The 12,200-nt window shown below is 34.1% G+C and overlaps 42 non-coding genes and 1 pseudogene across 43 annotated transcripts; 34 read left to right on the forward strand and 9 right to left on the reverse strand.

The window, feature by feature from the left end:
• The first annotated feature begins 9 nt into the window (after positions 1–9).
• Positions 10–30, forward strand: 21ur-8357. Its single transcript, NR_064159.1, has one exon.
• A 208-nt stretch (positions 31–238) lies between these two features.
• 21ur-3345 lies at positions 239–259 on the forward strand. The gene has a single exon (NR_064160.1).
• An 822-nt stretch (positions 260–1,081) lies between these two features.
• On the forward strand, positions 1,082–1,102 carry 21ur-8493. The gene has a single exon (NR_064161.1).
• Positions 1,103–1,111: 9 nt separating this feature from the next.
• On the reverse strand, positions 1,112–1,132 carry 21ur-14518. The gene has a single exon (NR_064162.1).
• A 112-nt stretch (positions 1,133–1,244) lies between these two features.
• 21ur-167 lies at positions 1,245–1,265 on the forward strand. The gene has a single exon (NR_064163.1).
• A 210-nt stretch (positions 1,266–1,475) lies between these two features.
• 21ur-135 lies at positions 1,476–1,496 on the forward strand. The gene has a single exon (NR_064164.1).
• A 298-nt stretch (positions 1,497–1,794) lies between these two features.
• Positions 1,795–1,815, forward strand: 21ur-10112. The gene has a single exon (NR_064165.1).
• A 259-nt stretch (positions 1,816–2,074) lies between these two features.
• 21ur-3976 lies at positions 2,075–2,095 on the forward strand. The gene has a single exon (NR_064166.1).
• A 116-nt stretch (positions 2,096–2,211) lies between these two features.
• On the forward strand, positions 2,212–2,232 carry 21ur-4190. Its single transcript, NR_064167.1, has one exon.
• On the forward strand, positions 2,213–2,233 carry 21ur-4269. Its single transcript, NR_064168.1, has one exon.
• Positions 2,234–2,958: 725 nt separating this feature from the next.
• 21ur-3423 lies at positions 2,959–2,979 on the forward strand. The gene has a single exon (NR_064169.1).
• A 137-nt stretch (positions 2,980–3,116) lies between these two features.
• 21ur-10082 lies at positions 3,117–3,137 on the reverse strand. The gene has a single exon (NR_064170.1).
• A 45-nt stretch (positions 3,138–3,182) lies between these two features.
• Positions 3,183–3,203, reverse strand: 21ur-8040. The gene has a single exon (NR_064171.1).
• A 397-nt stretch (positions 3,204–3,600) lies between these two features.
• Positions 3,601–3,621, forward strand: 21ur-9171. The gene has a single exon (NR_064172.1).
• Positions 3,622–3,811: 190 nt separating this feature from the next.
• On the forward strand, positions 3,812–3,832 carry 21ur-2582. Its single transcript, NR_064173.1, has one exon.
• Positions 3,813–3,833, forward strand: 21ur-8070. The gene has a single exon (NR_064174.1).
• Positions 3,816–3,836, forward strand: 21ur-8483. Its single transcript, NR_064175.1, has one exon.
• Positions 3,837–4,275: 439 nt separating this feature from the next.
• Positions 4,276–4,296, reverse strand: 21ur-5314. The gene has a single exon (NR_064176.1).
• 21ur-9617 lies at positions 4,284–4,304 on the forward strand. Its single transcript, NR_064177.1, has one exon.
• Positions 4,285–4,305, forward strand: 21ur-5133. The gene has a single exon (NR_064178.1).
• A 17-nt stretch (positions 4,306–4,322) lies between these two features.
• Positions 4,323–4,343, reverse strand: 21ur-11145. The gene has a single exon (NR_064179.1).
• A 191-nt stretch (positions 4,344–4,534) lies between these two features.
• 21ur-4494 lies at positions 4,535–4,555 on the reverse strand. Its single transcript, NR_064180.1, has one exon.
• 21ur-3041 lies at positions 4,538–4,558 on the reverse strand. The gene has a single exon (NR_064181.1).
• Positions 4,559–5,003: 445 nt separating this feature from the next.
• Positions 5,004–5,024, forward strand: 21ur-7755. The gene has a single exon (NR_064182.1).
• On the forward strand, positions 5,007–5,027 carry 21ur-14784. The gene has a single exon (NR_064183.1).
• A 49-nt stretch (positions 5,028–5,076) lies between these two features.
• Positions 5,077–5,097, forward strand: 21ur-4812. The gene has a single exon (NR_064184.1).
• A 120-nt stretch (positions 5,098–5,217) lies between these two features.
• 21ur-13099 lies at positions 5,218–5,238 on the forward strand. The gene has a single exon (NR_064185.1).
• Positions 5,219–5,239, forward strand: 21ur-259. Its single transcript, NR_064186.1, has one exon.
• 21ur-15044 lies at positions 5,222–5,242 on the forward strand. Its single transcript, NR_064187.1, has one exon.
• A 222-nt stretch (positions 5,243–5,464) lies between these two features.
• On the forward strand, positions 5,465–5,485 carry 21ur-4724. The gene has a single exon (NR_064188.1).
• Positions 5,466–5,486, forward strand: 21ur-15299. Its single transcript, NR_064189.1, has one exon.
• A 174-nt stretch (positions 5,487–5,660) lies between these two features.
• Positions 5,661–5,681, forward strand: 21ur-8800. Its single transcript, NR_064190.1, has one exon.
• Positions 5,682–6,090: 409 nt separating this feature from the next.
• On the forward strand, positions 6,091–6,111 carry 21ur-5490. The gene has a single exon (NR_064191.1).
• A 98-nt stretch (positions 6,112–6,209) lies between these two features.
• On the reverse strand, positions 6,210–6,230 carry 21ur-426. The gene has a single exon (NR_064192.1).
• Positions 6,231–6,344: 114 nt separating this feature from the next.
• Positions 6,345–6,365, forward strand: 21ur-9618. Its single transcript, NR_064193.1, has one exon.
• 21ur-1189 lies at positions 6,346–6,366 on the forward strand. The gene has a single exon (NR_064194.1).
• Positions 6,367–6,518: 152 nt separating this feature from the next.
• 21ur-4807 lies at positions 6,519–6,539 on the forward strand. The gene has a single exon (NR_064195.1).
• Positions 6,540–6,741: 202 nt separating this feature from the next.
• Y105C5A.21 lies at positions 6,742–7,633 on the reverse strand (annotated as a pseudogene). Its single transcript has one exon. A coding segment is annotated over exon 1 (892 nt).
• Positions 7,634–11,020: 3,387 nt separating this feature from the next.
• On the forward strand, positions 11,021–11,041 carry 21ur-8437. The gene has a single exon (NR_064196.1).
• Positions 11,042–11,091: 50 nt separating this feature from the next.
• On the forward strand, positions 11,092–11,112 carry 21ur-452. Its single transcript, NR_064197.1, has one exon.
• Positions 11,113–11,383: 271 nt separating this feature from the next.
• 21ur-5841 lies at positions 11,384–11,404 on the forward strand. The gene has a single exon (NR_064198.1).
• Positions 11,405–11,815: 411 nt separating this feature from the next.
• 21ur-9500 lies at positions 11,816–11,836 on the forward strand. The gene has a single exon (NR_064199.1).
• Positions 11,837–11,983: 147 nt separating this feature from the next.
• 21ur-218 lies at positions 11,984–12,004 on the forward strand. The gene has a single exon (NR_064200.1).
• The last annotated feature ends 196 nt before the right edge of the window (positions 12,005–12,200 follow it).

Below are 12,200 nucleotides of genomic sequence, written 5' to 3' on the forward strand. Positions count from 1 at the left end.
TCAGAGTGTTTCATGCGGATTTTTCGTTAAATTTGTCTGTGTGTTTCATAGTTTTTTTTCGTATGTCAAATTTATATTTTCATATGAAATTTTGCAAAGTTCAGCTTATCGGATCACTTTTGGATTTTTTTCCAGTTTTTAGATTTACTGAACAAGCATTTACTTTATTCATCAACTTTTTACATGGCAATACTTTTTCATTATTTCCTGATAAACTGTCAAATTTTATTTTGATTACTACACAATGAATTTTCCGATAAACTTTCTCAGTTAATATTGGAAATTTTACTGGATATTTTGCACCACGTTTTTATAAAAATAATGGGTCTAGTGACAGTCGTATTTTTCAGTTGTTAATTGATTTTGTTACAAACTTGAAAAAACATTAAATCCCCAAAGTTAGTCCCGCCTTTTCTGGGAAAAGACCAAAATCGGGATCCTAACCAGGGGTGTGCGGCAAGTTTGCCGAATTTGCCGTTTGCCGAGCTCGGCAAATTTCGAAATTTGCCGCACACGTCAAAAATTTTACAGTACAATTTTGACTAAAATTATTGATTTTTTCGACAAAAATTTAGTAAAATGACACAAAATTGAGTTAGTTTTATGCTTAAGCAGACATACTACACGGAACTAATTCAGAAACCAGATGTGTGTTAAGAATTCGGTAGTTTTGGTGTTCCAAAAAACATCAAAAATTATCAAAATTTTCCGAGTTTGCTGAGCTCGGCAAATTTGCCGAATTTGCCGTGCTCGGCAAATATTGAAAAAAGAGATTTGCCGAATTTGCCGTGCTCGGCAAATATTGAAAAAAGAGATTTGCCGAATTTGCCGTGCTCGGCAAATATTGAAAAAAGAGATTTGCCGCATTTGCCGAGCTCGGCAAATTTTGAGATTTGCCGCACACCCCTGATCCTAACCAATATCAGCCGCCGACATCTCACGGAATCCGCGCCTCACTGTGTTTACCTTGCTGCTGACGCGGCGAGACGTGAGGGTTCCCATCTGATACAATAATATATTTCAATTCTATTTTTGACGTTACATCGTTTTCTTTAAACAAATATATTTTCAGTACTTACAGTAAATTAAAATGTTTGATTGATCTGGAAAAAAATTGACACGGTTGTTATAACTGTTTTATAGTGGAAAATAATGGCTGGAGCCGGTTTGCTAAAACTGTAAAAAAATATTTTTACCCGTTTTACTTAGTTTTTATAAAATCTTCAGAAAATTAAGAATTTCAATGTGCTTTCAGGATCAGTATGAACAGTCAATTTATTAGTGTTAAAATTGATTTTTATTCCAAAAAAGTGGGTAGTCACAAAGATTAAAATAAATATGCCGTATTGACATGACTACCAGTAATCAGAAAGGAATATTCACTACTCTCCCTAATGTTCCATTGAAAACTCAAAAAAACTGAGCAGTACAGTTTCATTGTGCGGTGATAACATGTCAAGTTTTGTTCAAAACAATATACCACATGGGTAGATGTTCCAATATAGTTTCATTTGAATGAGTATGTTTTTTTTTAATCAGATCTGTGAATTCTCAGATCTAAATCTACAATAAAATTTAATTTTTATTGCAAAAATGCTCGTGGTTTCAGAGATTGAACTATTTATGTCGTATTGCCATGATTTTTCTCACGTTCGGTTATCAATTAAGCATTACTGTTTCACTTTATTTTAATAACTTGTCAGTAATTTTTTGCACAGTTATTTTTTCAGTTTTTGAATGGGTATGCAACTGTTTCATTAGGTTTTTATAAACAAAAAATCACTTGCATACTATTCTTTATAGGTTTCATTTCTGGCATTTCAATTTGATAAGGTTCTTCTGGAGACATCTCCTAATTTTGAAATATTAGGGAAAGTTTGTTATTATTTGAAAAATGAAATATAAAGTTGAAAAATGTAGTTCTTGGTACAAAGTGGCATATTTTAGAACTGCAAAACAATTTTCAAGTGTTTCAGAATTAAATTCCAAAAATTATATAATGTATATAATGTTACTTTAAACGTCGACTGTTTCACCACCTTTTCTTGTATTCGTTTATTTTAAAGAAATTTAATAAAAAAGTTAAATGCCTGAAATATTGAAATTTGTTTTAATAGTGGATGATTTGCAACAAATAATTTGTTTTGGAAATTTAACAAATTTCGCTGTTTCATTAAAACTTTATGAACACAGCAGGATCACATAAAACAATTGGGATCCAATGTGAAATGCCAAAAGTTTTCAAATAACTATTCTAGTGTTCACTACACTCGAAATAATAAAACTGCGTGGAGTGTACTGCAGAAAACCTCATAATTAGGCCCCGCCTTTTTTTCGTCCACTCACGGGGAAAAGGCAAAATTCGGGGACCAACCAATATCAGGCCGCCGACATCTCATGGGTTCCGCGCGCCGCTATGTTTAAGTCGTTGTGGGTGTGGCAAGCTGTCTCCGCCCGCTGCGAGTTAAACATAGCGGCGCGCGGAACCCATGAGATGTCGGCGGCCTGATATTGGTTGGTCCCCGAATTTTGCCTTTTCCCCGTGAGTGGACGAAAAAAAGGCGGGGCCTAAATATTAGGTTTTCTGCAGTACACGCCACGCAGTTTTATTATTTTGAGTGTATGTTCCTGATTTTGCAATTTAAAATATTCTTCGAAATGAGTCATTCTATTGAAAACTTGCAGTTTTCAGTTTTTTTTTTCTAAAAATACCCTCAAGGTAGGTTTTTTGGAAGTTTACATGAAAGTCAAAAACAAAACTGAAACAGATGTACAAGCCAAAAAGAGAACTGTCAATTTTTTTTTTGTTCGGAAAAAGCTTTGAAACTTTTTCAGAAAATTAGAAACTGTTCGAAAATTTAGTCAAGAAACACATATATGCAAAGGAATTTTTCAATTAAAAAACAATTATCATGCTTCAACATGTTGTAAAATTTCAGTCGAATTTTTATCTTGTGTTCCTCCGAAAATAGTCTAAAAAGATAGATGGCTATAGGCAAAAGTGCCTATCTGTTCGCCTGTGACATTTGTGACAAATTCTGACGAGAAAATATGAAAATAACTGTCGAAACAATAAAAAAAACCACTGTCTAAACTGTCAGAGAAAAGAAGGGAAAATTTGGCAGTGAAAATAAACATCGAAATGTAATTATTGAAATTACTTTTATAAACAGAATTAAATTGTTTTTTTTTTCACCGACGTAACAAACAAAGTTTATATTCTTGTTCATTGCAACTAACTGAAACAGTAATGTTATTTTTTCTAAAACGTCTCTCCAGTAGATTTAATTCAACTTTATACATTAATACTCTGTTTAAAGAGCATAGAGCATCTTGTGGTGGTTTTCATCAAAAAAATTATTGAAAAGTATCGTTAAATTCGAAATAAATCAACTGTGTAGCGTGTAAATGTTCTGTTTCAAAATTTGCATTTTTGCAAGTGAAGTTTTTTTATTTGTGTTTTACAGAATCTACGTTAACTATTAGATGTTTACAAAATACAAACAGTATGACAACATTATGAATAAGAGTGAACTATTTTTTACACTGAGCGAATGTTTCAAGTTGTCAATTTTAGTAAGCTTGAATGCCCAGAGTCAATATTTCCAGTAAGCTTAAACTGTCCCTATTTTAAAATCGAGCAGCCGACATCGTGCGAGTTCGCTTGTTTTTTCGAGAGCAAAAAAAAGGAAAAACTGTTTCTGCGAAAAATGGATTGTAAAAGTGAATGTTTTTTGAAAAAATTTATTTTGGTAGTAATTCGATACAATTTCACTATACTTTTAAAATAAAACAGCTTGATGTACAGCAATTGGTAGGGAGGCAAACTAGTTTTAATTTCTTCAATATTCATAAAATTAAAATCATTTTTACTTGTTAGATTCAAACACAAAAACTGCGAAAAAAATTTTAAAGGAACTTTTAAATTCTAGTTTTTCTGAAAACTTGTACAATTTCTTTGAGCTCGGTAGAGTAAAAATGAGAAAATTTAAGATTTATTTTTTTACATCCTAATTGTAATGTCATTTCTCTATATATTTTTCGAAAAATTTTCTGATGAAAAACGCTACAAGCAGCTCCATTTTTTTGGATTTCAATTTTTTTTAAAGTTTGACCAATTTACATTCTATTGCAATAACAGATCGATGACATTTTCAAATTCCATATTTTTTCACAAAGCTTATTTTTAAATAATAAACATTGTATTAATAAAGTTAAATCCAAAGACAAGAACAATAATGTTTCAGTAAGTTATCATAAGCAGGTACTAGAATCTTGTTTTATTACGAAGAGATAATACTAGAATTGTTATTTGAGAACTTTTAACAATTTATTGAAACCGAACAATTTTATTTGAACCTTCTGCGATCCTACAATTTTAATGAAACAGCAAAATCTGTTAAGTTTCAAAAACCAATTATTTTTCGAAACATCAAAAATAAATTGTATTATGTTTGAGTTTACATAATGAGAAGAATTTAGTATTTTTAGTACTCGCTCAATAGATTAATTCATTTGAAGTATATTTAAAATTTCACAATCAGTTCACACTGGATTAGTTATTTTAAAACTTTTGACTCTTTATTTGAACCTCCTGAAACATGGTAGCATAGAAACCAGATTGCCATATTCATGATGCTCAGTCTGAAAACTTATATTGGCTGCTGTCTCGAAAACACTTTAAGATTGATTTTTGCGATGCATATGAAAAATGATCACAATAAAAATCTTTTATACAGAGAACATTTTAAGTTGGGGCATCCTCAATCTGGCAGCAGCCGTTTGTTCGGTGGGGCGCGTTTGCAATCATCTAGCTGATGTTCCACCGTGGCAATTATACAAAAAGGTAGAGTAAAAGCACTTTACTGACATCGCATTGATCAATTAATTTTTTTAAAAACAAAATCATGTTTTACTGAATTTTTCGAAGATTTTTATTTTTTTAAACTTTTAATTACAGTTTCAACGCTTTTTTTATAATCAAAAATTTAATGAACGCATAATGTTGGAGATTCCCAATTAAAAAAATATATTTTCACACTATTTTGATAATCCAACACGTTTTGTTGAACAGAATGCATGTGTCTGGAATTAAGATTTTTCTGATTTAATCTGACAGATTTACCAGAACTGGTTAAGCTTAGTCAAAAAATGTAACTATATATAAAATCATGTTTCATTAAACTTTTAAAAAATGTGCACTTTATTTGTTTGTCATTAATCCGTTTCTGTATAACATATTTTTAACCAACTTTTATTTATAGATTTTTTGCATTTTTTTTGAAGTGCAGTATTCTACTGTTATTCCTTGAAATTCTACCAAATTTTCAGCAAAATTTGAAGAATAGTATGATCAGAATGAACTCAGAAAAAATTTCACAACTGCACAAAAAAAATCTTTTTTTTTTAGAAATTCACTGTTTCTACAACTTCATAAATTTTTCAACACTTAGGTCTCTCTCAGTTAGTTTAGTTCTGTACGCACAAATCCAAAAATATAGCCCCCGCCTGTCTTTCAGAAAATCTTTGGGAAATAGCTAACATTCTGCTCTCAAATTTTTATTTTCTTCCGAAATAAAAACCTTGTTTAAAAATTAAAAATTTGACGAAATTTCTGTTTCAAGAATTCTTATTATTTGTTTCCGAGTTGTTTCTGACAGTTTTTTTGCTAAGAGATATCGCGCGTCAAATAAAATGCTTCACGTACGCATTCTCATGATTTATTGTTCCCGTAATAACTATTCTTTCGAGTTTAAAATATTTACTCACTGATTATATAAACGGAAAATTAATCAAACCTATGTTATCAAACAGACAAAAACGCCGTTATGAAATATTTTCTAACAGAAAACAATTTTTAACCGTTTCAGTATAAGAACATTTAAGAAAATTTGCAATTCAATAAATTTTGCTTTCACAAATATCTACTGAAATTATTATTTTTACAGTTCTTGAAACAAAATACATATTTTAACTTCCTTTTTCTCATTTTTTTCTGTAATTTTTTCAATTAAAAGTTAGCTTATTATTTTTTGTTGTTTTAAAATGTTTCAACATCTTGCCAAAAAAGAATTGTTTTCCAAAAAGCATTCAGCAATTCCAAAAAATTCAAGATTCCAAAATCATAAAAACATATTTGCGAAAATCAATTCAAAGTGGGAAATAAATTAATTGTTGTTTGTAAAATTTTAGAAACTTTTGAAAATCGTTATTCGAATTTAAGATGAGTACTAAAAATACACGAGAAATGCAAAATTATGACAACATTGTGAAACAGATTTTTTTAAAATTTGAAGTAAATGTTTCAAGTTGTTAAATTAACTGACCACAAAAAACAAAATACATTACCATGCCAGCACGACTATATTAAGCAAGTGGCGGAAGTCAGATTGTGTCCTGAAAATATTTTAAAATGGGAAAACCCCCCAATTTTCAGTAGGAGCCAGTATTGTTGTGTCGAATACAATTAAATACTGTTTCACTTTTTTTAAATTTACAATCTGAATTTTTTTATTTAATGGGAGAATAGTAAGGACGTGATTCAGATATTTGTAGAAATACACTATAACTGATAAATATTTGTAAACTGACAAAAGTTTGCTTTTTGAATTGATTAGATATATATATATGGAAAACCGGAGAAATTGTACTTTTAAAAACATGGAAATCTAACGGAATATATGAAAAAAATCCCGTTTCTCGGGTCGCTGCGCTCCCCCGAGAAAAAGTTTTCCCTAGTTCCTAGCTTCGCTCGAGAGACATGAGAAAAACGAGAAACAGAGATAATTGAGTTACAGATTTATGGGCTTTGCGTGTAGTACAGGGTTTTGCGTGTAGTACAGGTCGTGACAGATGTAAGAAATTAGGGGCAGTTGGGCGCCAGGCTCCCAACTTGAACGATAGGAGGGCCACGAACAGTGAAAATTGGGGAAATTTATTAAGTCGTCTGCCCGATCGTTCGATGTCGATAACGTCGTTGTAACGTTGAATGTGCTGCAGAAGCTGCTGATGTTGTTGAACTTGTTGAACGTGCTGAGCTTGTTGGACGTCGCATGAGCTGTGCTGAAGTACGTGCTGAAAAACGAAAAGGGACGGACCGAAAGTACTTATGGTTAGTTACAGTGAACACAAATGATAAACCAACGTGACTCGATCCTGGTAACTTGTATTCGTCAGTTACCCCACACGAACATGTCTTCTCGATTTCCTCAGTTTCTTCCCGTCTGACCACCATCGCTTCCATCCAACTCTACAAACGATCTGCAATTTCCTTGGCCTCCTGAATACCTGAAGATGTTGAACTAGTTCTGCAACAAATATTATATTAATATTTTAATGTCTCGGGACCTAGCTTTGGATAGTTTGGGCAACAAAAAGGCTTATTGGGGGTCGGGGCCGTTATGTCATTTTAACTACCCCACAAAGAGCTAACTGAGGTCAGTCGTGTGGATATTCTGAGAATTCCCACGTCGATCCCCGACCTTCTCCACTGCCTGTCGTCCCCTGCCCTGTCCGGAATCGATGTGAGCCCTTGAGTTGCTCGGTGGCGTGCCATATTCCTCACGTCTTTCTTCTCGACTTCGCGACTGTTCCAGAGATTTGAATTGTGACTCCTGTAAAACTTCTCGCTGCCTGTAAATCATCAAGATCAACCTTTAAGATATTAATTTTCGGCCGCTCTAATAATAATTCATATTTTAAACCCATCTCCTGTTACCACCAAAAAAGACTGACAAATTACTCTTTAAATGTTTCGGAGGAATCCTGTCTGTCCGCTCTGGTGGAACTGCGGAAATTTAAAAGATTACCTGGTGCTTACTCGTATTTTGAACCTACACACAATAGCTCGGTGTTAGAACCGCCGCTAGAATAGTGAATATAGCATGGCAAATATCAGTAGAGGGGTGGGTGGGCGGGCGCTTGTCGTGGCGGGACCCCGCCGACGGAAAATGCATGCGCCTTTAATCTGCTACCGCTTCTCTCTCGCTCCGCTGTCACGGGAAAACACCCTATTCTCGGGTCGCTGCGCTCCCCCGAGAAAAAGTTTTCCCTAGTTCCTAACTTCGCTCGAGAGACATGAGAAAAACGAGAAACAGAGATAATTGAGTTACAGATTTATGGGCTTTGCGTGTAGTACAGGGTAGAACGAGAAAAGCCTTGGGGCTAAAAGTTGCCAAGAGATTACTGCTAAAATTATCACGATAACGTCCGCGTGACCCTACAACGCAACGAAAAAAGCCCATTACCGACAACATTTGAAATATTGATGAAGCTTGTGCGGACCCGTCTCTACAAGTATGATTCGAAGTCAAGGTTTATAACTAGAATCTAGACTATAACCTGAAACACGGTTGTTCTGAAAAGTATCGTCTTACCGTATTTACCCTTTGCCCAAAGCAATGATTCTAATAGTTATGACAAAGCGGAAAAGCAGAGCAATTAATCTTCTATTTGAGAGAATTATACTGTTCTGAAACTTCCAACTCTGTCTCTCCGACTCCTGTCCGCTTTCGACATATTTATAATGTTATGAGGACGTGTCTCGAACCCCGCGCACTCCTCCAACTGCAAATTATCGAAATAGCAACATATTATTGTCATATGCTAGGACCGGGACCTTACACGATTCTGTCGGTCGATAAAAATTCTCTCGGGTAACATACCCTTGAACTGACGCCGATACGGCCTGTTGGAAAGCTGATGGAAAACATTATGTAAAAATTTTGCTGGAGCCGGAAACCGCGCGAAAAATACCTATAAGCTGCTAATCTTCTTCATGTTCCTATTCTGAAATCGCTTCGTAAAAGAAAACACCATAAAAGTCCACTCCTTATACGTTCTACAGATCTCCACTCCGGGGTTTGTTCCCTTGTAAGAATCGCTACTCCGCTAGTGTCTTGGAAACTGTAATGGCCTAAATTAGACGCGAAAACCATCTATCGAGAATCATAACTCTCCCCTCGACCGGACACAAACTGACGCAACACCACTGTATTCTGTCGCAAATTCACCCGAAACTTTCCCAACCAAGCATTTGTAGAAGCGCGTCCTTTTCCGCGACCGAGAATTGTCAGGCGTCGGACTCTCCTCGGTAAAGGCTCTGTGCTCCACCCGGCCAGAATTCTGATTTTCTCTCCGTGGAAGCTGCCGCATAACTCATACATTTTCGGAACAACTGTAAGATCTCACCCTTCCTCGACGAAAAACTGTCGGACATCCCAATTACCTCGACAGAAGCTGCCGGTCTTCACACTTTCCTTGACACACGCTGTCAGATCTCACAAATTTTTCGACAGAAGCTGTCGATCATCAGACTTTCCTCGACAGAAGCTGTCGGATATCACATTTTTCTCGGCAAAAGCTGCCGGAAACTCACACTTTCGTCGACCGAAGCTGTCGGATATCACATTTCCCTCGGCAGAAGCTGCCGGAACTCACACTTTCTTCGACAGAAGCTGTCGGAACTTACAATTTCTTCGACAGAAGCTGTCAGAACTTACACTTTCCTCGGTAGAAGCCGTCGAAAACTCACACTTTCATCGAATGAGGCCGTCGATCATCGCACTTTCCTTGACAGAAACTGTCGGACTAAACTCTTTATCGCAAAAACCTATCTGGTTCAAAAACTATTATCTACTGAAACTTATGAGACATCGCGCGCATCTTACCTTTCCCGTCTGATAACCTGTAAAAGCTAAATTTACTCTCTAATTTATTCGTCCTTGTCGACCTCCTAAAACAGACTAATAAGCCGAAAGCGGCCTCGGTGTCTCTTTATTACCTTAGTTTGTCAGAAAACCGCAAACGAATTCTATAATTAAGTAAAATTATATTTCGCGAGGCGAGGTGCAGTTTACATGACTGAATGAAAATCCCTGAGAATTGAGATCACCTGTCCACATCATGGACCTTTTCTGCATTTCTTATGCTCTACATAACTCGAGTACGATAAAACGGGTGATTATTATGTAAAAAGTGAAATAACGACGACATGCGAGATCGGTAACACGGAAAAATCGGCCGAAACAGAACGGTTTACGAAGGGATATAATATTTTAAAGGCGCGAATAAATCTAGGCGTAAAGAGTGTTTGAGAAAGAACGGAAAATCTTAACAGGTTGTGGCTATGATAAGAGATTAACAAGAATCGAACGAAAAACGGAAAAACAGAAACAAATTTTCGAATACAAGCCTGACTTCTAGGCGCAATGAACATTTTAGGCCAATAACAGCGAACGATCGGAGAGAAAGGAGAAAATTATAATAATAAATGAACTAAAACGCGAAATTATTACGAAAATTCCTTTCACTCACACTCCGCTTCCTGTTTTCCACTCATAGACGCTAAAAATTGCTTAAATGACTAAAAATATACACCTAACACAATATAAAACCCCTAATTAATTGAAAAACAGTTAAAATTCGCAAAAAATTCGCAAAAAACGCAAAAAAATCCATAAAACCACGACCTCTACGGTACTCACACGTAGAATGAGGAGAAAAAAGTCGCCGCGGCGCCCGCAGGGCGCTTGTCGTGGCGGGACCCGCGCCGACGGAAAATGCATGCGCCTTTAATCTGCTACCGCTTCTCTCTCGCTCCGCTGTCACGGGAAAACACCCTATTCAATACAATGATTAATTTTTTAATCTATGAATTGTTGGAAGTTTCAAGCAGAACTCAGGAAATCATTTACTATATATAAAGTAGAGTTTCCTTCCGTCCAATGTAGGCTATGCCAACACGCAAAATTCACGTTAGATTGAAAGTTTTCATTTTCAAAAAAAAATCAAATTCATTCATTTATTTTTTTTTCGAACTTTATTTTAAGCCAGTCGGAGTAGGTCGAGCCGTAGGCTTGAACGACACCGGCTGGTATAATATATTCGTTTTTCCCAGGCTTTATTATAGTAAAAAATTATTCTATGTGCCGAATGTTTTTTGAAAATTTGATTTATTTCAATGAAAAATGTTGTTTGTTTCAAGTTGTTTTAAATTTGGTCAATAAAACAAAGCTAATATTTCGTACATGCTTTTTTCAAAATACAGTTTCAATAAGTTTTCAATTCTTCGTTTCATACAACTTTGAATATTGAACAACTTTTACAACTTTGAATATTGAAATTCCTTTTTTTCTCTGACCAAACAGGATTTTGTGCTCATTTTGTTAGCCGCCGTGTGAACCATCGCCATTCTCGATTTCTGTCCCCTGGAAACTTTGAGGAGGGGACTCTATAGTTAGTAACTGATAAATTTACTAAATTCAAAAAAAGAAACGTTGTTCAAATTTAATTTGCCATTTGAAAAGAAACAAATCGTCACACTATTTTAAAGAACATCTGTTTCACCAAGTTGTTAAGTTGCAAAGTTTTGAAAACCACATGTTCTTTAAACTTTAATTTTCAAATGTGCTTTGCTAATGATCAAGTCAAATACAAACGGAGGAACGGTGACGAGAAACTTTTTACTGAAATTGAGAAGTTAGTTAAAAATATTCTAAAGTTATTAATGAAAAATCAAAGTTTGACCATTGTATTGTTTTACAAGCAAAAAAAGAAAACAATCATAAATTTTTGGTATTTTCTATTTAAAAAAAGTAGATGAAATCATATAGTTAGTGAACTTGCAAAAACTTACAAAGTTGAAAACTAGTTGAAACAAATTATTTTTAGAGTTTTTTTAGAACAAAAACCGGTTTCAAAAGTTTAGAACAATGCTTCAATGTTTTGCACGACAATTTTTTTCACTTTTGATCAGTTTAATTTTTGTTCCTGTTTCAAAATTTAAATTTAAATTTACAAAATATGTATATAATGTTATGTTATATAAACGAATATAGAGTGATTTAAAACATATTTCAGAATTTTCTAAATTGAATCCAAAAATTTCACAATAATCAAATTTTTTTATTACCGGTTTTAATAAAATTTGAGTTTTTACTTTTTTATAGAATCTTACTTATTGTAGTTATTAAAAAACATACGTTTCAACAACGTTTCTTCATGAAATCAAAGTTTATATATTTTTGAACATTGATAAATCAATTTTCCCATTTTTTTTGTTTCGAAATTTCAAAAAATCCATCAAAGAAAGAATTCAGTGTAAATCGCTATTTGAAAAAAATTCATTCAATTTTTTGTCAAAATTTCTACTGTTTCTGTAATGTCTTAAATAATTTTGAGGTTGAGTTTTATTACTTACC

The sequence above is a fragment of the Caenorhabditis elegans genome, chromosome IV, assembly GCF_000002985.6.
Source record: "Caenorhabditis elegans chromosome IV".
In the NCBI taxonomy this organism is placed as follows: Eukaryota; Metazoa; Nematoda; class Chromadorea; order Rhabditida; family Rhabditidae; genus Caenorhabditis; species Caenorhabditis elegans.